The sequence below is a fragment of the Mandrillus leucophaeus genome, unplaced genomic scaffold (genome assembly GCF_000951045.1).
Source record: "Mandrillus leucophaeus isolate KB7577 unplaced genomic scaffold, Mleu.le_1.0 Scaffold67, whole genome shotgun sequence".
In the NCBI taxonomy this organism is placed as follows: domain Eukaryota; kingdom Metazoa; phylum Chordata; class Mammalia; order Primates; family Cercopithecidae; genus Mandrillus; species Mandrillus leucophaeus.
In genome coordinates this window covers 5027846-5049896 of record NW_012107252.1, presented here as the reverse complement: position 1 = coordinate 5049896, position 22051 = coordinate 5027846, and the positions used below count along the sequence as shown (strand labels likewise).

Genomic DNA, 22051 nt, shown 5'->3' with positions numbered 1-22051 from the left:
TTTTTTTTTTTTGAGATGGAATTTTGCTCTTGTTGCATAGGCTGTAGTGCAGTGGCATGGTCTTGGGTCACTGCGACCTCCATCTCCCCAGTTCAAGTGATTCTCCTGGCTCAGCCTCCCGAGTAGCTGGGATTTCAGGCCCCCGCTATCACGCCCAGCTAATTTTTGTATTTTTAGTAGAGACACGTTTCACCATGTTGGTCAGGCTGGTCTTGAACTCCTGACCTCAGGTGATCCACCTGCCTCGGCCTACCAAAATGCTAGGATTACAGACATGAGCCACCATGCCAGGCTGAGCCACCACACCCAGCCTATTTGACTTTGCAAACATTGCTGCTACCTGGAAATGAGTGAATATTTGGAATTGTTCTAGTATTTAAGCCTGGTGGGTGTGGTGAAAAGGCTAGGCTGCCTGACCAGTTTGACGATCTGTTATTTCAGTGGTTAATCCCAGTGACTTCATTAAAATTGCAGCTAGAAGTTCTGTTACTCACTAGTACTTTTGTCTTTTCTCTGTCTCTCTCTGTGTATATGTATATATGTATTTTTTGTTGTTTTGAGACCGTCTTGCTCTGTTGCCCAGGCTGGCCTCAAACTCCTGGGGTCAAGGGATCCTCCCACCTCAGCCTCCCAAGTAGCTGGGACTACAAACACGCACCACTGTGCCTGGCTTAAAATTTTTCCTGTCCTGTCAGGCACGTTAGGAACACATGTGATCACTTAAACCATGCTTGTTCCATTACTATGGTTCATCACGGGAGAAGTGCAAAGGCTCTGACTTCTTATTGGTGTCTTATCTCTACAGCAGAGGAGTGCTGCAATTCAGCTTCTCTGGGCACTGTTTGTTAAGCGTTGGTATTAGGCCATGCTTATAAGTGCATCCTTGCTTTTGCTATCTTTGGAGAACTTGGTGTTTATGCTAATTTTAGCCACTCAGAAAAGATCAAAATTAGACTGAACAGTGTTTATTCTGTGGTTGGCAGCTAAGAATATGGAGGCAGGAGAACAAAGCATGGGATTGGAAGTTTCTTTCATTCAGGTTTTCCTAATGCACCAGGTTCTAAAAGTAGCTACTAGGAGACATCTATATCGAGCATCTTGGCATTTAGTGGTTATTGTGTCAGCCATCAACTTGCTTCTTTTTGTATAGGAAAATATAAAGCAAGGAAGTCTGTGTCAAATGCTAACCATGACTCCTGTTTTTCCCCCAGGAAAATATGTTGTGTTCTTCTTTTATCCTCTTGACTTCACCTTTGTGTGCCCTACGGAGATCATCGCTTTCAGTGATAGGGCAGAAGAATTTAAGAAACTCAACTGCCAAGTGATTGGTGCTTCTGTGGATTCTCACTTCTGTCATCTAGCATGGTAAATCTCTTGGTTCATTTGGCATGTGAACTTTTTTTTTATTTTTTGAGATGGAGTCTCGCTCTGTCGCCCAGGCTAGAGGGAGTGGTGTGATCTTGGCTCACTGCAAGCTCCGCCTCCTGGGTTCACGCCATTCTCCTGCCTCAGCCTCCAGAGTAGCTGGGACTACGGGTGCCCACCACCAGCCCGGCTAATTTTTTGTATTTTTAGTAGAGATGGGGTTTCACCGTGTTAGCCAGGATGGTCTCGATCTCCTGACCTCATGATCTGCCCGCCTTGGCCTCCCAAAGTGTTGGGATTACAGGCGTGAGCCACCACACCTGGCCGCATGTGAACTTTTAAAACAGCAACTGGGAAGCTTTGGCAATAGACTTTCAAGTATTGGCCTCTCATGGATTTTTTTTTTTTTTTTTTTGGAGACGAAGTCTTGCTGTGTTGCCCAGGCTGGAGTACAGTGGCCGGATCTCAGCTCACTGCAAGCTCCGCCTCCCGGGTTCAGGCCATTCTCCTGCCTCAGCCTCCCGAGTAGCTGGGACTACAGGCACCCGCCGCCTCACCCGGCTAGTTTTTTGTATTTAGTAGAAACGGGGTTTCACCGTTTTAGCCAGGATGGTCTCGATCTCCTGACCTCGTGATCCGCCTGTCTCGGCCTCCCAAAGTGCTGGGATTACAGGCTAGAGTCACCGCGCCTGGCCAAGTATTGGCTTCTCATGGAAGAAGTGCAAAGTCTGATTTTCTCTTACTGCTCATGACCTGGCAGCAGAGAAGCAGCAGCTTCAGTTGCAGTTGAGTGTACCCTAGTAACCTACCTTAACTGTTCTCAGCATTCACTTTATTGCTGGAAAAGGAAAAAAACAGTTTTTTTGGAAAGTTAGATTAGGAATATGGGAAAGGGGGAAAGAGGAATAGGTACAGTTAAGTCAAGAGTTTGAATGTAACTGTGTTTGCCTTTTGCCGTAGGATCAACACACCTAAGAAACAAGGAGGACTGGGACCCATGAACATTCCTTTGGTATCAGACCCGAAGCGCACCATTGCTCAGGATTATGGGGTCTTAAAGGCTGATGAAGGCATTTCATTCAGGTATGTCATCAGGACAAGTACCCAGTTGGCTGAAAGCCTTTTATTTGGAGAAATCTAGAGCCCTGATCTGTAGAGACGCCTTCATCATTTCATTCCTTTATGCAGGGGCCTTCTCACTAAGGCCAGGCCAGTATGAATGTGGAGACCAGTCCATTTCCTTAAGACTTCAAGCTTCTGTATTCTAACAAAGCACATCTTTAAACCTGTATTGCTTTTCCTTTCATCTCTTTTCCCAGGGGCCTCTTTATCATTGATGATAAGGGTATTCTTCGGCAGATCACTGTAAATGACCTCCCTGTCGGACGCTCTGTGGATGAGACTTTGAGACTAGTTCAGGCCTTCCAGTTCACTGACAAACATGGGGAAGGTAAGCCATCTGTCTGATAAAAGGATAACAGAGTGGTGGTAGAATGGGAAAGATAGTAGGAACAGAAGCTACCAAATAAGAAAAGGGGTATTTCTCTTCAAGATATTGAAGCCCCTGGATTACAGTGTGTGAGGGTGAGGGTAATGGAAAAGCTTGGGAAGGAGAATATAAAGACTTTTTATTCGAAGTGTACATACTCCTCTCTTCTGCCCTGCTCATTTAGAATCAGTCAGTCCTAAAGATCTAACTTAATGTAGGATGATCTCACAGATGTATTAGGGCAAAACAAAATGGTTGGGAATCACATCTAGAGATGAAGCATGCCATTTTAAAAATAACTTTGTTGAGAGAAGAGGTTAATCCATATAGTTCATATTTGTATTTATTTATTTATTTTTTGCAAGACAGAGTCTTGCTCTGTTGCCCAGGCTAGAGTGCAGTGGTGCAGTCTTGGCTCACTGTGACCTCCACCTCCCATGAGCCATCGCGCCCAGCCCAGACTAGCTTTCTAAGGCCCATTTTAGCTCTGATCTTGTGATTTAAAGAAAATGAAGTTACTAGAGTCTGGATTAGTGGTGTGTGTATGGGAAGACCCAAAGGTGCTAGTTTGGCTAGCACCAAGTAATCTTTTTACAGGGATTACTTTCTAATCCCTGTAAGAGTCTGATTATATAGGGATCAGTGAGCACTGATAACCAGGAGGTACCCTTTTCAGAAGGATGTGTGGGCAATTAGCCTGGACAGGTAACACATGGCTCAGCTGACACCTGCTGAGACTGCCCCCTTGTGGGAGATGAGGTTCAGCATTAAGAAGGAGCCGGCAGTGGCAAAGTAGGCCCTTTAACTGGACTTTCCTGGGAACCTACATATAGGTTAGTCTCCCGAACACAAGCTTTCATGACTGAGAAGCTTGCTTCTTCAGACTCTATTGGTCTCTTCTGCTTCCCATCCCACTGGAACATGTACAGCTTCTTAAATAGGCACCATTTAAGAGCCTATGAATGCCAAACACTGTGTGTATATATATATATATTTTTTTTTTGAGACAGAATCTTGTTTTGTTGCCCAAACTGGAGTGCAGTGGTGTGATCTCGGCTTACTGCAGCTACCACCTCCTGGGTTCAAGCAATTCTCTAGCATCAGCTTCCTGAGTAGCTAGGACTACAGGGGCCCACCACCATGCCCCACTAATTTTTGTATGTTTTGTAGAGATGTGATTTTGCCATGTTGGCCAGGCTGGTCTCAGAACTCCTGAGCTCAAGCTCAAGCAGTCCTCCGCCTTGGCCTCCCAAAGCGCTGGGATTATAGGCGTGAACCACTGTGCCCGGCTGCCAAACACTTGTTTTTTTGAGATGGAGTCTCGCACTGTCATCCGGGCTAGAGTGCAGTGTTATGATCTCAGCTCACTGCAACCTCTGTCTCAAGCAATTGTCCTGCCTCAGCCTCCCGAGTACCTGGGATTATAGACGCTCACCACCACGCCCAGCTAATTTTTTATATTTTTAGTAGAGACGGGGTTTCATTATGTTGGCCAGGCTGGTATTTATTTGCTTTTATGCTGTTCTTTCCAACTTGTTTATCTTTAGGACCTGTATTGTAACCCCTTGATATCACTAAAGCCAATAACTAACAATCAGATGGAGATTTTAGGAAAATAATGGCAGCTGGTCCTTCTATTTAGCTCTTGTTCCATCTGTACCTTATGCCTAGAGAGCTGTTTGTAGAGTCTTGATATCTGAGGTTATGATATCCTTGGACCAAAGAGGGGCCTCCCTATGTCTCACTTGAGCAATTGAGACTCTTGCTGCTCCTGCTGGACTTTGATTACATGTCTCGTAGAATATGACAGCACATGGTAGTGGAAAAATCAGGCCAGGTGCGGTGGCTCACGCCTGTAATCCTAGCACTTTGGGAGGCTGAGGCAGGCAGATCACCTGAGGTCAGGAGTTTGAGATCAGCCTGGCCAACATCGTGAAACCCCATCTCTACTAAAAATACAAAAATTAGCCGGGTGTGGTGGCGGGCGCCTGTAATCCCAGCTACTTGGGAGGCTGATGCAGGAGAATCGCTTGAACCTGGGAGACCAAGGTTGCAGAGAGAGGTGGGGATCACGCCACTGCACTCCAGCCTGGGCAACACAGCGAGACTCCATCTCAAAAAAAGAAAAAGAAAAATCAGAGATTAGTCCCCTTGCCTCACTTTCTTCAGGCTAGCCTGAGACACATTCTTAGGCATTGTCAGGAAAAGGTTGAAGGCTGTGCTTTCTGTATACATTCATGAAAAATCTCAAACTTTGCTTTTTGCTTACCGAGGGGTAGATGGCAGTTACTTAATGAAACAAGCAGGCGCTTCTATTAAGTTCTTGATCCTTTATAAGGTTCAGGCTTTCCAGTTTGGTAGAGTTATAAGAATGCTGAGAAGGCAGACTGAGGTTGCTGCCTTCAGAGTTCTGAAGGGCTGTCAGAGGGAAACAGTTTAGTGTTAAGGGTTTACATAGTTCTATGTGTATCATTTATTTAGCTTTTTTTTTTTCCCCTTAAGGACTGGAGAGTGTTGGCAAATCATTTAAACTTGCCTTTTTTGTGGAAAATTTAAATTTTAAGTGCTACATGAATAAATTAGGCATAATAGTATCTTAAGGCTGTGGTGATGATTATATAATGTTTGTAAAATAGTTAGGTTACACTAAAAGGCTGAATGATCTTAGACCGATTGCAGGGGTAGGTTTCCTGGTATCTGAGTGTTCAGGCTCTTTAGGGTGCAGAACTGGTTTTGTCCATAGGAGAATGGTGGTGCATACCATTGAGAAGGTTATTAATTAGTGGTACCTTTCTTTTGCAGTGTGCCCTGCTGGCTGGAAACCTGGCAGTGATACCATCAAGCCTGATGTCCAAAAGAGCAAAGAATATTTCTCCAAGCAGAAGTGAGCGCTGGGCTGTTTTAGTGCCAGGCTGCAGTGGGCAGCCATGAGAACAAAACCTCTTCTGTATTTTTTTTCTTTTCCCCATGAGTAAAACACAAGACTTCAGATTCAGCCGAATTGTGGTCTGTTACAAGGCAGGCCTTTCCTGCATGGGGTGGAGAGACCAGCCTTTCTTCCTTTGGTAGGAATGGCCTGAGTTGGTGTTGTGGGCAGGCCACTGGTTTGTATGATGTATCAGTAGAGCAACCCATTAATATTTTGTAGTTTGTATTAAACCTGAACTGATACCTTGATGAGTCTTTATTTTAGGAGGTATATTACTAGCTTTTGATTTTAAGAGGAATTTACTCTGCTTTCCCTGTTTAGGGGAAAATGAGAGCTGCCTCCAAATCGGGATTATATTGACACAGGTAGACACAGGGAATGGAACTGAATGAACCCAAGGTGTTAACATTTTGTTTCACTACACATGAGGGAGAAGAATAAGCCCTGCTATAGTGTTGACTGGAGCATGGCGACTTATGCCACAGGCTGGGTTGCCAGTTAGTCTCGGTGTGACTACTTGGACACCTATTTTTACTTGGACACACTATTCAAAGGGCTGCATGGGAACCAGAAACTTGGCCTCTTCTGATAAATGCCTGGTACCTGCTATGTAAGAGAGTTGGAGGTTTCTGTTTCTTTTGAACTGGCAGAAAGAGGAAGACAAAGGGCTGGTGGCCTTGGGTAGGGCTTTCAGTAGTTGTACAGTACTGGGCAATTCTTAGCCTTCCCTGGGTTCTAGCCTTGATTAGAGATAGTCTTTTTTAGTGTCACTATGTTGCCCAGACTGGTTCTGAACTCCTCGCCTCAAGTGGTCCTCCGCCTCAGCCTCCCAAAATGGTGGGATTAGAGGTGAGAGCCACAGTGCCTGGCCAGAGCTCGTTTTGATCCTCATTCATATGTCATTGTCCTTAGAGAGGTTGTCAGCTGGGAAAACTTATTCTGGGCCCTTGAGGCCAGGGTAGATTGAGAACTGAGGATACTTCTGTGTGTCATGTGATACCATTCCAGCCACTTGTCTTCCTCAGCTACTCCAACCTGCCCAGCCCTCTAGAACCCAGACTATACCCATGAGCAGCAGTACAGAATTCCCAGGGCCTTTGGTAACAGCCAACATACAGTTTACTGTATGTCAGGTACTTTCCAAAGTGCTGTACACGTGTTTATTCAGTTCCTACGTGAGGTAGGTACTTTTTTCTTTTTTTGAGAGAGTCTCACACGTCGCCCAGGCTAGAGTGCAGCTGTGCAATCTCGGCTCACTGCAACCTTTGCCTCCCTGGTTCAAATGATTCTCCTTAGGCCTGCGCCACCATCCCCGGCTAACTGTATTTTTAGTAGAGACGGGGTTTCACCATATTGGCCAGGCTGGTCTCAAACTGACCTCATAATTCACCTGCCTCAGCCTCTCAAAGTGCTGGGATTACAGGCGTGAGCCACCATGTCCTGTAATGACATTGGGGGCACTGCTTAGAAATGGGAACAGATTAAGAGTCTTCGCTGAGCGCCAAAAAATTAGCCAGGTGTGGTGGCAGGCAGCTGCTGTTCCAGCTACTCGGGAGGCTGAGGCAGAGAACTGCTTGAACCCAGGAATCGGAGGTTGCAGTGAGCGGAGATTGCGCCACTGCACTCCAGCCTAGGTGACAAGAGTGAGACTGTCTTTTAAAAAAAAAAAAAAATTGCATTTGAAGGCAGATGGGAATTCTGGTTTCCTGGCCTTTATCTTGGCCAAACTTAACTTCCTTGAGCCTTGTTACCTTCATGGAAGATCTCTACGGTATTATTAAAAATAGTAATCTTGTACTCAGAACCTTTTCCTTTGCCAAAGCCAATTAAATCCTAGCAAGTACCTCCATAAATCAGGGTCTACATGGGAGAAAGGTATCAAGGGCCAGGGGATGCAGGTGGTGAGACCCTGGGGCTGAGCCAGCTCCGGGCTCTGCTGGGATTCCCAGGCTTCTTGGGGGTGTGTGTGGTAAAAGGAAAGTCTGGGGAGGGAGAACTAGGCTTCTCTGAGGGCTGAACCAAGCCCAGCAGGGCCAATCGTTGGGCAGGCGGAGTGGAGAAGTACGCCTTCTGCTCTTCTGAGTAGCGCTCCTGGGGTGTCACAGCATCCCGGTAAGTCCAGTCTCTCCAGTGGAAATTGAAGCCTTCGAGTAGGGCGATACGGGCAGCTCTTGTAGGTACACAGTCATGAGGTTTTCTGGGTGGCAGATCTGGCACCTCTATCCCTGGCAGCAGCACTACCCCTCGGATGGCAAACCAGCCCCCAAATCGGGGGTGTATGCACACACCTGATATGTGCTGGGGAGAGAGTGAAGAAAAGCAAGTTCACGGAGGTCCCCTTGGCACCAAGTCCAACTGCCATCATTGCAAGCTAGGCCTGTTCATTTATTTCCCACTCAGTGTACGCTGACTACATAAACTGTCCCTTTCTTGGCAAACCCTTTCATAAACTATTCTGAGCACAAGGAAGGGCTTGGGCTTACCCAGTCTCACCACTATTCTGAACACTGCTGTGCCCCCTCTATCCTAAGATGGTTCTGCAGACGAGGTTTTCTGATCTCACAAGTCCCCAGTCAGACAATCACATGTGACAGGACTGCTCCCCTGCCCAGGACAAAGCTTATTTGTTTTGGGTTGTGTCAAACAAATCCATCCAGGGAAGGCTGAGGAATGTGGGACCTGGTAGGGAGAGGCCTTTACCAGTCTGTCTCAGTCTCTATTTACATTTTCCCTCTCACCTGGTTCCCCCATGGGTCAGCCTCCACATCTTGTCGTTGGTAGTAGTAAGCAGCCCCTGCCACATGGGCTGCTGTCTGGGCCAGGATCTTGGGGCGTCGGTTGGGGTGCACTTCGTAGTCAGCAATGACTTCTATCTGCAGCTCTGGGAGGCTCTGGAACCGTGGACAAGATAGAGGGTACTGTCAGCATGAGGGGAGTTATGACTTTATCCTAGGGAGCCCTAGTTTGTTTGTGAACATGGTCCTGTCCTCAGAAAGGAAAACATGACCTTAACTTGGGAGGCTCCAGTGTGGACATAGTTATAGTTATTTCCAGAAGTGCCCATGTTTGAAGGGAAATACACAAGTCCTGGTGTGGAGGAAGGCATGGCCAGCTTTGGGAAGATCCAGTGGGTGTGTACATAGTTATGTGTATATGTGTGTGTGTTGGGAGAATATTGTTCTGTCCTCAAAAGGACAGCATAAAGCTTGCAGGTCTAGGGCAAAGCAACACCTGGGGAATGTTGAACTCATTCCTATTCCACTTGGAGGCCAAGGAAAACCTGGTCTGAGGTTCATGTAGTTGCCCATCAGTGTAGGGTGACAGAGACTGATTACACACTGGGGTACTGGTAGAGGAGGGTGGTGGAACTTGGGTGTGTGAGAAGGCAGAATGAGGAAAGATCACAGAATGTCAAGCCTGACTTTAGGACATCATTTCACCTTTGAAGTGGCTCCTAGCCCTAGGTCTAGATCCTGCATTGAGCCTGGAGGAACTGGAGGCAGCTGTGGCTTTGGGAGGTGGGGGAAAACAGCCTTCCTCACCTCTCTAACACGGCCCAGATGGTAGGCCACACACTGGTCCACTGGGTCGGTCAGCATTCGGAGGTGGCAGCTCTGCAAGAAGGGCTTGAGGGCCTGGTCAAACATGGCAGGTGTGCTGAGTACCAGGAAGGCCAGGGTAGGTCCTGGCAGCAGTAGGTGGAAGGCTGGAGGCAAGAGTTCATTGTACCATGCCACCTGAAACAGAAAGTTCAGGCCAGGCTGGAGAGGGCCAGTCTAGGCCTTAGCCTGGCCCACACCTTAACTTTCAGGCCTCCCACTTTTGCCCCAGCCTCCAGGTCACTCATTCAGTTAATTTTCACTGATGCTATGTGATTTATTTTTACCAGCAACTCAACTGAATTTGACAGGGAATTAATTATTTTTTGAGACAGAGTCTTGCTCTGTCACCCAGGATGGAGTACAGTGGTGTGATCTTGGCCCACTGCAACTTCGGCCTCTCAGATTTCAAGTGATTCTCGTGCCTCAGCCTCCCGAGCAGCTGGGATTACAGATGTGCACCACCACGCCTGGCTATTTTTTGTATTTTTAGTAAAGACGGCGTTTCGCCATGTTGGCCAGGTTGGTCTCGAACTCTTGGCCTCACTAGGACCCACCTGCCTCAGCCTTCCAAAGTGCTGGGATTATATAGGCGTGAGCCACCGAGCGTGGCCCAGGGAATTATTTATTTATTTATTGAAGGACTGACTGATAACAAGTAATTCAGGCCTCATCCAACTACAAATGAACCAATGAAAATGAAAAACCCCGCTGGGCGTGGTGGCTCACAGCTATAATCCCAGCACTTTGGGAGGCTGAGGCAGGTGGATCACCTGAGGTCTGGAGACCAGCCTGGCCAACATGGTGAAACCCTGCCTCTACTAGAAATACAAAAATTAGACAAGCATGGTGGCGCTCGCCTGTAATCCCAGCTACTCAGGAGGCTGAGGCAGGAGAATCGCTTGAACCTGGGAGGCAGAGGTTGCAGTGAGACAAGATCGTGCCACTGCACTCCAGCCTGGGTGATAGAGTGAGACCTCGCCTCAAATAATAATAAAAGAAAATGAAAACCCAGGAATGAGGCCCCACAGAGCAGAGTTCCTAAATCCACAACTGACTGAGGTGCGTGAGGGCACAGGAACAGTCAAAGTGGCTGTCAATGCACTTGTCCTCCAAGTTCAACACCTTGAAGGTATTCTAAGACAAAAGCAAGATTGGAGATTTCTCAAAGCAGAATCAACATATGATGCTATAACAGTTGTTCAGAAAAATATTGTTAATCTGGAGAAGCATGTTGCTGCAGCCAAGCCTGAGAGGGAGAAAACCACCTGAACCCTCAACGCTGTTCATGCCACAGCCCAACTCATCCTCAAATGACACAAAACGATGTGGCTCCACCAGTCTCTTCCCAACCAGCACTTCTTTACCCTTTTGATATGTCGCCAGGGGAAACTATCAGCAGCAGCAAGCTACGTCTCCGCTGAAGATCAAGGGGTTATAATAGATGAAAACTTCACTATGTCCAGAGCATCGCCATACAGACAGATCAAAGACAACACCATAGTTCCAGGCTATGTAACCCTAACTCTAGAGATGAATTTGGAGAGAACAGGCAGTTTCTTTCTTTTTTTTTTTTTTTTTTTTTTGAGACAGAGTCTCGCTCTGTTGCCCAGGCTGGAGTGCAGGGGCGTGATCTTGGCTCCCTGCAACCTCCGCCTCCCGGGTTCAAGTGATTCTCCTGCCTCAGTCTCCAGAGTAGCTGGGACTACAAGTGTGTGCCACCATGCCCAGCTAATTTTTGTATTTTTTTTTTTTTTTTTGAGACGGAGTCTCGCTCTGTGCCCCAGGCTGGAGTGCAGTGGCGCAATTTCGGCTCACTGAAATCTCCGCCTCCCAGGTTCACGCCATTCTCCTGCCTCAGCCTCCCAAGTAGCTGGGACTCAGGCGCCCGCCACCGCGCCCAGCTAATTTTTTGTATTTTTAGTAGAGACGGGGTTTCACCGTGTTAGCCAGGATGGTCTCGATCTCCTGACCTTGTGATCCGCCCGCCTCGGCCTCCCAAAGTGCTGGGATTACAGGCGTGAGCCACCGCGCCTGGCCTAATTTTTGTATTTTTAAGAGAGACGGGGGTTTCACCATGCTGGCCAGGATGGTCTCGATCTCCTGACCTCATGATCCACCTGCCTTGGCCTCCCAAAGTGCTGGGATTACAGGCATGAGCCACCGCGCCCAGCCCAGGCAGTTTCTTAAAATAGTGTTTTTAGGCTGGGCATGGTGGCTTACAGCTGCAATCCCAGCACTTTGGGAGGCTGAGGCAGGAGGACTGCTTGGGGCCAAGAGTTTGAGACCAGCCTGGGCAACAGAGCAAGAACTTGTCTTTATTTTTTTATTTTAATTAATTAATTTTTTTTTAGATGGAGTCTCACTCTGTTGCCAGGCTGGAGTGCAGTGGTGCAGCCTCGGCTCATTGCAACCTCCACCTCCCAGGATTCAAGTGATTCTCTGGTCTCAGCCTCCCGAGTTGCTGGGACTATAGGCCTGCGCCACTATGCCCAGCTAATTTTTGTATTTTTTAGTAGAGATGGGGTTTCACCATGTTGGCCAGGATGGTCTCGATCGCTTGATCTCATGATCCACCTGCATCGGCCTCCCAAAGTGCTGGGATTATAGGCGTGAGTCACCGCGCCTGGCGAGAACCTGTCTTTAAAAACAAAGCCCCCCCACCCTTTTAAAAAAATGTATACAGTCTCACTGTCACCCACTGTCACTGCTAGGGTGCAGTGGCATGATGTTGGCTCACTGCAACCTCTGCCTCCTGGGTTCAAGTGATTCTTGTGCCTCAGCCTCCCAAGTAGCTGGGATTATGGGCGTGTGCTACCAGGCCTAGCTAATTTTTTGTACTTTTAGTAGAGACAGGGCTTCGCCATGTTGGCCAGGCTGGTCTCGAACTCCTGGCCTCAGCTGATCTGCCTACCTTGGCCTCCCAAAGTGCTAGGATTACATGCGTGAGCTTCCACGCCAGGCCAAAAAAAACATTTTTATCAGTTGATGAACTGACGCTACCAAAGAGGCTAGAAACATACTTAACCTCTGACTTGAGCCCATCAGGGGTTTTCCTGCTTTTTTTTTTTTTTTTTTTGAGACAGTCTTGCCCTGTCACCTAGGCTAGAGTGCAGTGAGGTGATCACAGCTCACTGCAGCCTCAACCTCCCTCCCTCAGGCAATCATCCCACCTCAGCCTCCCGAGTGGCTGGGACCACAGGTGTGAACCACCACACCTGGCTGGCTAATTAAAACAAAAAAATAATTTGTTGTAGAGACAGGGTCTCCCTATGTTGCCCAGGATGGGATTTTCCTGCTTTTGACAGACTTTCTTGTTACCATGCTCAACACCCCTAACAGGAATCTTGTATTTGTTTTTTTTTTTTTTTGAGATGGAATTCTGCTTTTGTTCCCCAGGCTGGAGTTTGTGGCGCAATCTTGGCTCACTGCAACCTCCGCCTCCTGGGTTCAAGATATGTCTGATCCAGTTTTGTTTTGTTTTTGAGATAGTCTTTCTCTGTTGCCCAGGCTGGAGTGCAGTGGTGCCATTTCAGCTCACTGAAACCTCCACCTCCTAGGTTCAAGCGATTCTCCTGCCTCAGCCTCCCGAGTAGCTGGGATTACAGGTGTCTGCCAGCATGCCTGGCTCATTTTCTGTATTTTTAGTTGAGACGGGGTTTCGTCATGTTGGTGAGGCTGGTCTTGAACTCCTGACCTCAGATGGTCCACCCGCCTCCGCCTCCCTAAAGTGCTGGGATTACAGGCATGAGCCACCGTGCCTGGCCAGCAAGCTTATGTTTTTGAGGTTGACCAATCAGCAAAGCAAATATGTGATTAATGCAAACTTTATTTTCAGTTTTAGGACACACAATATTTGCTTTTGTCCACTTGGCCTGGACATCCAAGAAATTGGACTCACCTGTAACACACTGTCTACACCCACATTCACACACTGAACATGGAGAAGAACTGTCACAAGAAGCCTGAACTAAAGACCTGTAACATAACCTGCAATGAACTTGCTAAATCACATAGTTGTGGAGGTTGCTGCTGTTCACACGAAGTGCTATGGATATACCTGCATCACTTACTGGGGATTTCTGACTCATAGTGCAGAATACTTGACACAGGTCTACACAGGCTACCTGGGGTTGTGCATTACTGGGACAGAGTGGGATGACCATTACTCGTTTGATTGTAGCTGGTTTTACTGCTGTAACAGATAAGTGAAGTCTGTGTTGGTGCTCAACTCATAATGTGACTGTTGTGGTTAGGTCTCTTCCCCCTCATGTCTACTATAGGTTCATGTATTATATGACAAGGAACTTAGAATAGAGAGGCAGAAATCCCAGCTACTCAGGAGGCTGAGGCAGGAGAATTGCTTGAACCCGGGAGGCAGAGGTTGCAGTGAGCCGAGATGGCGCCATTGCACTCCAGCCGGGGCAACAGAGTGAGACTCCATCTCAAAAAAAAGGAAGAAAGGCAGAGAGTTATTGAGTTATTATTATTATTATTATTATTTTTGAGATGGAGTTTCGCTCATTTGCCCAGGCTGGAGTGCAATGGTGCAATCTCGGCTCACCACAACCCCCACCTCCCAGGCTCAAACAATTCTCCTGCCTCAGCCTCCTGAGAGCCGGGATTACAGGTGCACACCACCACGCCCAGCTAATTTTCTATTTTTAGTAGAGACGGGATTTCACCATGTTGGCCAGGCTAGTCTTGAACTCCTGACCTCCAGTAATTCACTCACCTTGGCTTCCCAAAGTGCTGGGATTACAGGTGAGAGCCACCACGCCTGGCCACAGAAAGTTCTAGTAGGCAGAATCAACTAAGAACAGCAGAAATGACTGTACTATAGCTAGTGCAATGACAGGGTCAGATGGGGTCCTCTGAAATTAGAAAAGGCTTCCTTGTGGCTGGGCACGGTGGCTCATGCCTGTAATCCCAGCACTTTGAGAGGCCGAGGTGGGCAGATCACCTGAGGTTGGGAGTTGAAGACCAGCCTGACCAACATGGAGAAACTCTGTCTCTACTAAAAAAAATACAAAATTAGCCGGGCGTGTTGGTGCATGTCTGTAATCCCAGCTACTCTGGAGGCTAAGGCAGGAGAATCACTTGAACCTGGGAGGCAGAAGTTGCGGTGAGCTGAGATCGCACCATTGCACTCCAGCCTGGGCAACAAGAGCAAAACTCCGTCTCAAAAAAAAAAAAAAAGAAAAGAAAAGAAAAGGCTTTCTTGGATGCTAAGTCTTGAAGGCTAGAAAATCAACTGGTCAACTGTCAGGTTGATGTGGGGAGGAGAATCTGGTGTGCATTTATTATTTATATTTCACCAAAAAAGACATAAACTCACTGGTGTGTATTTTAAAAAGAGGTCACAGACTAAGTGCGGTGACTCATGCATGTAATCCCAGTGCTTTGGGTGGCCAAAGCAGGAGGACCACTTGAGGCCAGGAGTTCAAGACCAGCCAGGGCAACAAAGTGAGACACTGAGTTTTGGTGCATGCCTGAAGTCAGTTACTTGGGAGACTGAAGTGGGAGGATCACTTGAGCCCAGGAGTTTGAGGCTGCAGTGAGCTATGATTGCACCACTGCACTCCAGCCTGGAGGACAGAGTGAGACTTTGTCTCTAAATAAATAAAGAATAAAATAAACAGAAGTCACAGCATAAGCAAACACACTGGCAGAAAATTCCTGGGCATATTTGAAAATTGTCTAGTTTGGTGTAAGTGAAGGGTCCGTAGAGGGAATCAGAGGGAGAGAAGGCTGGAGAGATCAATAGGAGTGAGATTTTGATTGGTTTTGAATACCAATTTAAAGAATATGGATTTAATTTGGTGACAGTGAAGAGCCACTGATGATTTAAGAAGTAAACTAGCATGATCAGTTTTAGATCAAACTGGCTGCAGTGTGGAGGATGGACTGGAGGTAAAATGACAGCAAGGAGGTTATTACAGTAATCCAAGTGAGAAATGGTGGCCTGAACCACAGCATAGACGGGTGGAATAGAAGGGAATGGACTTGGGAGATTCAGTAGACAGTCTTATAGGATGTGGGGGTAGAGAGGTGAGAGGTAGGAGCCTAGGGTGACTGGCAGGGCTGCAGTTGGCTTTGTTCAGTACAAAAACTCCTAATACCCAGGTCTACTCAACTTGCCAGATAGGTATTTTCACTCTTCCACATACCTGCCATCCACTGAAACAGTGTCTCAAAGAGTTAAAGGTTGATCTGCAACAAATAGCTTTTGTTTTCTCAAAAACCCAGTGTCATAATATTGGCTTCTAGCACATCAGGCATCAAGCCCTTTTACTTGGTAACACCACACCACTATCTCCACACTTTTACTCAAGCTTTTTCTGATATTTGGGATGTACATAACCCTCCTTCCTTCCAATCTATCTTTTCATATATAGCTTAATTCCATTTTTTCTGGCAAGACCAGTCTCAAGCTAGACCCAACCTACTTCTCCCTCAATATCCTCTCCCAGGTCTGCTGTGAGCCACTCGGTGGAAGGAATGGGAAGTGGGTAGTCTCTTAAGCATCAGGCAGAGGGCTCAAGCTGAGTTGATTTAGCTTTGTAACTTAACTGCTCAGTGCACAGGGCACTGATGTTGGGAAATATAACTGTGTAAATGGGGGTCGGGGTGCGGTGCTGAGATTGCTGTGCCAGGCGAGTGTACAAAGTTTCATTACCCAGTCCAGCACTGATGACTGGAAATATCATGAATTATCCTTCTGTTGGTAGAGGGAACAAACCAGCCAATTGTTTGCCTGTTCATTACCAGGAATGCTGTCCCTCTTCAGCTGACCTAAATCATAGCTACGCAAACCTTCTGGACTTTGACCTCTCCTAAATCCTTTAGGAAGTTCCAAGGTGACTCTGCCTCACAGGTCCCTTTCTTCTTGTAAATTATATAGGTGACAATCTGAGCCACACACGTTACAGGTCATATGGTGTCTCCTGTTAACCAATCCGGCATTATACTATATGGGGGTAAAAGGACAAACATGGGACAACTTTTTTTTTTTTTTTGAGATGAGTTTCGCTGGTTGCTCAGGCTGGAGTGTAATGGCGCAATCTCGGCTCCCTGCAGCCTCCGCCTCAGGGGTTCAAGCGATTTTCCTGCCTCGGCCTCCCCAGTAGCTGGGATTACAGGCATGCACCAATATGCCCGGCTAATTTTGTATTTTTAGCAGAGATGGGGTTTCACCATGTTGGCCAGACTGGTCTCGAACTCCTCACCTCAGGTGATCCGCCTGCCTCTGCTTCCCAAAGTGATGGGATTACAGGTGTGAGCCACCACGCCCGGCCTCGACCACTATCTTTTTAACCCAAGCCCCCACTGAAACCCTGTCCCTGTTGTCACATGGACACTGGGCTGCAGGCACACAGGAGGAGCAGAGGCTCCTGAGGCCTCACGCCAGTTGCAACGAAGCCAATCATATATCTCGCCCTAGAGCAGCAGGAGGGATAAACTAACCTGGAAGGGGTAAACCTCGAAGCCAAAAGGACATAGCGTGTCCTCGATCTTCTGCTTCAGCGCTGCGACTTTCGGCTCCATGGCGCACGTTACACGCTGAGCTTGCCGGGGAATGAAGTCTCAAGGACAATTGGGCCGTTACGTTTTGAGTCAACTTCGACTCCATTTCCCAGGTAGGAAACGGGTAAAATAGCGGGACAGTATTGGCTATGCGCGATGCATCTTGGGATGCGTAGTTTGTTCGATCCCTGGAGACAGCTACACGGAATCAGGAAGACTCAGTTTCCCGGCAAGCTACACGGTGGGGGTGTGCATGTACGTGTCTCTTCCAGGGAAAGGTAGTTCCGCCGCCTCCATCGCCGGTTGTGTTCGCGAGAGGCGAACTCAGTTTCCCAGGTGGCGCAGCGGCAGCCAGTCCAAAGTCGGACTTTCAAAACCAACCCGAAGTTTTGAACCCGGCGGCGGCAGTTGTCACTGGCACAGGTTTGGCGTGGTGACGCCAGTGTACTGCTTCTGGGGAGGTCTCGACCAGGTTCTGGCACCTTCAACCCCCACCTGATATCTGCGTATCATCAGGGTATCCCGCTTTCCCCCCAGTTCCCCAAGAGCGTCCTTCCTTTCCCTAGTCCCACGATCGCAGTTTTGGTCTGATAGTGCATCCCCCTACTCCAAGTTGCATCCCCACTACCCTCTTTCCATCTAACGTGGTGGCCTTTCCTGGGCTGTACCTTGGGTATCCCCCGCCGAGAGAGTAAGCACAAGACACCAGGGAGCCAGACCCCTGCCGCTCCCCTGCCACAGGATATGAGTAGGAGCCTCAGCTGGTTTGAGCAGCTGGATGTGCTTCTCAACACTACTGATGGAAATGTGGCCCGGATTAAGGTGAGGGGTTGGTGGAAGTCCCCAGTTTGCGTGGGCAGGCTAAGGGACTCTCAGAGCTCATTGACCTGTGCAACTGTTTCTTTTGTAGCAGTGGCTGTATCCTCTTGGGGTCTCCAACTCAGGTAAGTAATGTCTCTTTCTACTTCCAAGCCCTTTCTCTTTCTGTGCCTTCCTCCAGGGCCTGTATCATCCATTACTCCTTCCAAATTCCAACTCTGTCCTTTCCTTAACTCTGTTTCCCCACACAGACCCTGCACTTAACCCTTCCTTATTCCCTCAGCCGGGGACCTGGCTGGGACCTGGACTTCCTCTCATCACTTGCCTCTGCAGTCAGGAGTCCAAGCTCAACAGCCTTGGGCTTTAGAGACTCCCACAGTCCTACAAAGACTGAGCTGCGCTGAGTCCTAGAGCCCATCCTCTCTCTGGGATGAGGTTACTATTCTCTGATCCTAGCTTCAATCTCAGGCTCAGGTGAGGCTTGGAATCCTTGGTGTGTATATGTGATGTTTGTGTGAGATGAGGATATTACGGATTGGGAAAAGCTGTTATACAGTAGCTCATATGTTTTTTTCTGCCTGGGTAGGTGACTGAGGCCCTAAGGCAGGCAGTGCAGGGCCTGCTAGAAGAGCGAGAGCAGCAGAAGTACCAGCTCAGTATCTTGGAATGTATCTGGCCAGTTATTTTCTTCATACACACAGCTTCATACGTATGCACACAATTTTGCCACACACCTGTTGTGTGTGCACATGTGTCTTGTTTTGCAAGTAGAGTATCTAGGGTCTTGTGAAACTCTTAGAGAGTTTCCCTAACTTGTCCCACTACAGCATCACTAAGGTTGCTGCAGGGGGCCCCAAAGGGGAGGGCTCTTCTCCTGGAGCAATGCCTGGAGGAGCTGAGAAGGTAACTGCAGGGCCTTCGGAGCCAGGTGTGGGAGAAAGCCCAAGCCCAGATGCAAACAGGACCAGGAGAATGCAGTACTACCAATGGCCTTCCTCAGGAGCTGCAGACTGAGTAAGTGATAGGCAAAACCTTGCCTTCTTGAGGCCTTTGAACTTTTGGCATTCTGGGAGGCTGGTGGCCTTCTTACTCTGGATTTGTTGATTGACTCTAGAATAGCACTGCTGTCACTCCTACAGTGCTGTGGGAGGAGTCAGAGATTATGCAGAAGGAATTGAAGTTGCTGCAGTACCAGTTGAGTAAGTAAAAGGTTGGGGGTGAATATGTGTTTCCTTGTCCGCTTTTCTGGAAAGTCTTCTTCTTCTTCTTTTTTTTTTTTTATGAGATGGAGTCTTGCTCCGTTGCCCAGGCTCACTCTGTTGCCCAGCCTCTGTTGCAATGGCGCAATCTTGGCTCACTGCAACCTCTGCCTCCCGGGTTCAAACGATTCTTCTGCTTCAGCCTCCTGAGTAGCTGGGATTACAGGTGCCCGCCACCACGCCCGGCTACTTTTTTTCGTATTTTTAGTAGAGATGGGGTTTCACCATGTTGGTCAGGCTGGTCTCGAACTCCTGACCTCAAATGATCCGCCTGCCTCAGTCTCCCAAAGTGCTAGGATTACAGGTGTGGGCCACCGCACCCGGCCTGGAAAGTCTTCTTGCTCTCCCATTAAGTGGCCATGGCTCCAACTGCCTGAGCTACTGAGAAGTGTGGCCAAGTATTTTGTTGCACTCTTTGCCTCTCATGGTGTGAGTTTAGTCTTTTCAGTCAGCTTGGAAGCTTCCCAACGGCTGAGCCAGAATGTTTCTGTCTCAGTTTTCGGCAGCAGGCTGGTCACAGGCAGGGAGGGAAAAGGAAAGAAGTTGGGGAACAGCCCCCTTACATTCTCTCTCATCTGAGGGCCAGCGCCAGCAACTGCTGCTGAAACTGATCTGGCTAAGGGATGACAGGCTCAGTTTGGCAGTTGGAAGCTAGGACTAGGTTCAGACTTCTCCCTGCATATTTCTCTGTGGAGGACCCTTCCTTTCTCTGTCTATCCTGTTCTGCAGGGAGGCCAGGATACCCTCTCCTGCCCCTGTCTCGATTACTCTCTTCCCTGTGCTGACTCTCTCTCCAGAGCTCTTCTTCCTAACTCTTCTGCTCCCGGCCATGAGAAACTATCCTTGCCCACATGAGGGTTCCAAGTGTGCTGAAGAGGACAGTCATGGCGAGAGGTTTGGTTCCACCTGAGCCCATGATCTGGCAGATGTTGGAGCAGTTGCAAAGTGGCCAGGAAGGCAAGGGTCATACCCTGGAGGCTGCCAGGACAGAGGACCAAGATGCCTGGAGGGAACACAACCTCCTCAGGTCAGGGGGTGTGGGTGCTGTGCCAGTGGAGGGGAATTGTCTCACAGGTCAGACACTGGGGACCAAAGTTCAGCTATCCTAGATTTGGTGTGGGCTGCTGGGGGCAGTATGAGTATCTGGTTGTAGCCCATAAAGGCATTCTTTACTTGATATAGAGTCACTGAGGTACCTTTATATGTTTGGATGTTAAAGAAGGAGGAGAGATTGGCAGAGCTCAGTGGCTCACGCCTATAATCCCAGCACTTTGGGAGGCCGAGGTGGGCAGATCACCTGAGGTCAGGAGTTCAAGACCAGCCTGACTAACATGGTGAAACCCTGTGTCTACAAAAATTAGCCGGGCATGATGGCGGGTGCCTGTAATCCCAGCTACTCGGGAGGCTGAGGTGGGAGAATCGCTTGAACCCAGGAGTCGGAGGTTGCAGTGAGCCGAGATCATGCCATTGCACTCCAGCTTGGGTGACAGAGTGAGACCCCATCTCAAAAACAAAACAAAACAAAACAAAAAAAGAGGGAAGAGACCAGAGTCCTAGCCTCAGGAAAGAGGACAGTTCTGTGCCGGTAGGGCCCCCTTGACACATCATCATCATCTCTGTTTCTGGTTCTGTTCCCCTTTCCAGGACCTCCATACATGTTCTCCAATCTAAGCTGCCTCTGGCCACTACCTTCACCATGTCTGTTTCTTCATCTAGCTTTGAATTCAGTCTTCTGGACAGTAACAGTAGCTGGGAACTTTTATGGAAGCCAGGTGAGGATAAGGACAAGGATTCCCGTTTTGGGGGAGGCTAAATCTGAATGGTACCTGAATGCCAGCTGCCCAATTATTTAACACCAGGTAGAATGGAGTCTCTGCCTTTCTGTGAATTCATTGATATCTGTTGCTATTTATCCTGTCAGTCCTGTATGTCCCTCTCTATTAGAAAGGCCTAGGGCCTAGTTCTGTGCATATCACAATGCTTGCTGATGACTTGTTTTCTCTTCCCTTTTCCTTCCTCTTAGATCCCCAAAGGAGCACCCTTTCTATACTGGAGCCCAGAAGCTTTCAGCTCCATGCCCAGAGTCTTAAGCAAGAGGGCCTATTCCTTTGGGGCCCCAACATGCTCCTGAATAACCTGTAAGGACTCATTAAGAGTAGTAAGATGAAGGCTTCTTTGCCCACCCTCCCCTCCAAGGCCCTGTTTCTGGACTGCCTGCCTCTACCCTCTTGATGTAGCTATTATTTGTCCTCTCTACTGAGGCTTTTCACTGCTTGCCCATCCTTGTCGCTGGGCTGCAATAAAATGGTTTAACTCTCCCTGATGTGTTTTCTATGAGTCAGCACCCACATGGGATAGAATCAGCTGTACCTGTTCATCTTCCTGTTACTTGAAGTGCTTTCTATGACCTCTACCCCTGAAATCCAAGTTCATAGACATTTATAGCTGTATCTTTTTTTTTTTTTTTGAGACAGAGTCTTGTTCTGTTGCCCAGGCTGGAGTACAGTGGTGCCATCTCAGCTCACTGCAACCTCCGCCTCCTAGGTTTAAGCGATTCTCCTGCCTCAGCCTCCCAAGTAGCTGGGATTACAGGTGTGCGCCATCACGCCTGGCTAATTTTTGTATTCTTAGGAGAGACGGGGTTTCACCATGTTGGCCAGTCTGGTCTTGAACTTCTGACCTCAAGTGATCTGCCCGCCTTGACCTCCCAAAGTGCTGGGATTACAGTTGTGAGCCACTGTGCCCAGCCTATAGCTGTACCTTCTGAGTGCAAGCTCAGTTGAACTTGAAAAGTAATGGGAGCTCCCATTCTGGTGAGGAGAATGAGGTAGGACACTACTCTGGGGCAGTAGTGCTAGGGGGATGCAAAGGAGGATGAGATATTCTGATGGGACCTGGATCTGGACAGTAGGAGGCTACCTTTTCTCATCTCCAGCTTCTGGCAATTTTTTTTTTTTTTTTTTTTTTGAGACAAGTTCTTATTTTGTTGCCCGGGCTGGAGTGCAGTGGCATGATCTGGCTCACTGAAGCCTCTGCCCCTGGACTAAAGCAATCCTCCCACCTT

The 22051-nt window shown here is 48.2% G+C and overlaps 2 protein-coding genes and 1 long non-coding RNA gene across 8 annotated transcripts in view; 2 read left to right on the top strand and 1 right to left on the bottom strand.

Moving 5' to 3' along the window:
- PRDX1 (peroxiredoxin 1) overlaps nucleotides 1–6026 on the top strand; it is an 11856-nt gene extending 5830 nt beyond the window's left edge. For all 6 annotated transcript variants that reach the window (XM_012001888.1, XM_012001886.1, XM_012001889.1 and 3 more), the window contains exons 3-6: nucleotides 1212–1365; nucleotides 2326–2448; nucleotides 2685–2815; nucleotides 5657–6026. In XM_012001888.1, coding sequence (XP_011857278.1) covers nucleotides 1212–1365; nucleotides 2326–2448; nucleotides 2685–2815; nucleotides 5657–5742 — 494 coding nt within the window. In that variant the 3' untranslated portion in view covers nucleotides 5743–6026. The remainder of the gene's footprint in view (nucleotides 1–1211; nucleotides 1366–2325; nucleotides 2449–2684; nucleotides 2816–5656) is intronic.
- Nucleotides 6009–17210, bottom strand: MMACHC (methylmalonic aciduria (cobalamin deficiency) cblC type, with homocystinuria). Its single transcript, XM_012001891.1, has 6 exons — nucleotides 16850–17210; nucleotides 9326–9520; nucleotides 8522–8674; nucleotides 7358–8081; nucleotides 7174–7183; nucleotides 6009–7074 (listed from the first exon to the last, which is right to left on the bottom strand). The coding sequence occupies exons 1-4, from the start codon at nucleotides 16928–16930 to the stop codon at nucleotides 7662–7664; spliced, it is 849 nt and encodes a 282-aa protein (XP_011857281.1). The 5' UTR covers nucleotides 16931–17210; the 3' UTR covers nucleotides 6009–7074; nucleotides 7174–7183; nucleotides 7358–7661.
- Nucleotides 17211–17235: 25 nt separating this feature from the next.
- Nucleotides 17236–18884, top strand: LOC105555102. The gene is made up of 3 exons (XR_001008422.1): nucleotides 17236–17738; nucleotides 17776–17853; nucleotides 18843–18884. It is a non-coding gene; the product is annotated as an uncharacterized LOC105555102 (long non-coding RNA).
- Nucleotides 18885–22051: the final 3167 nt, after the last annotated feature.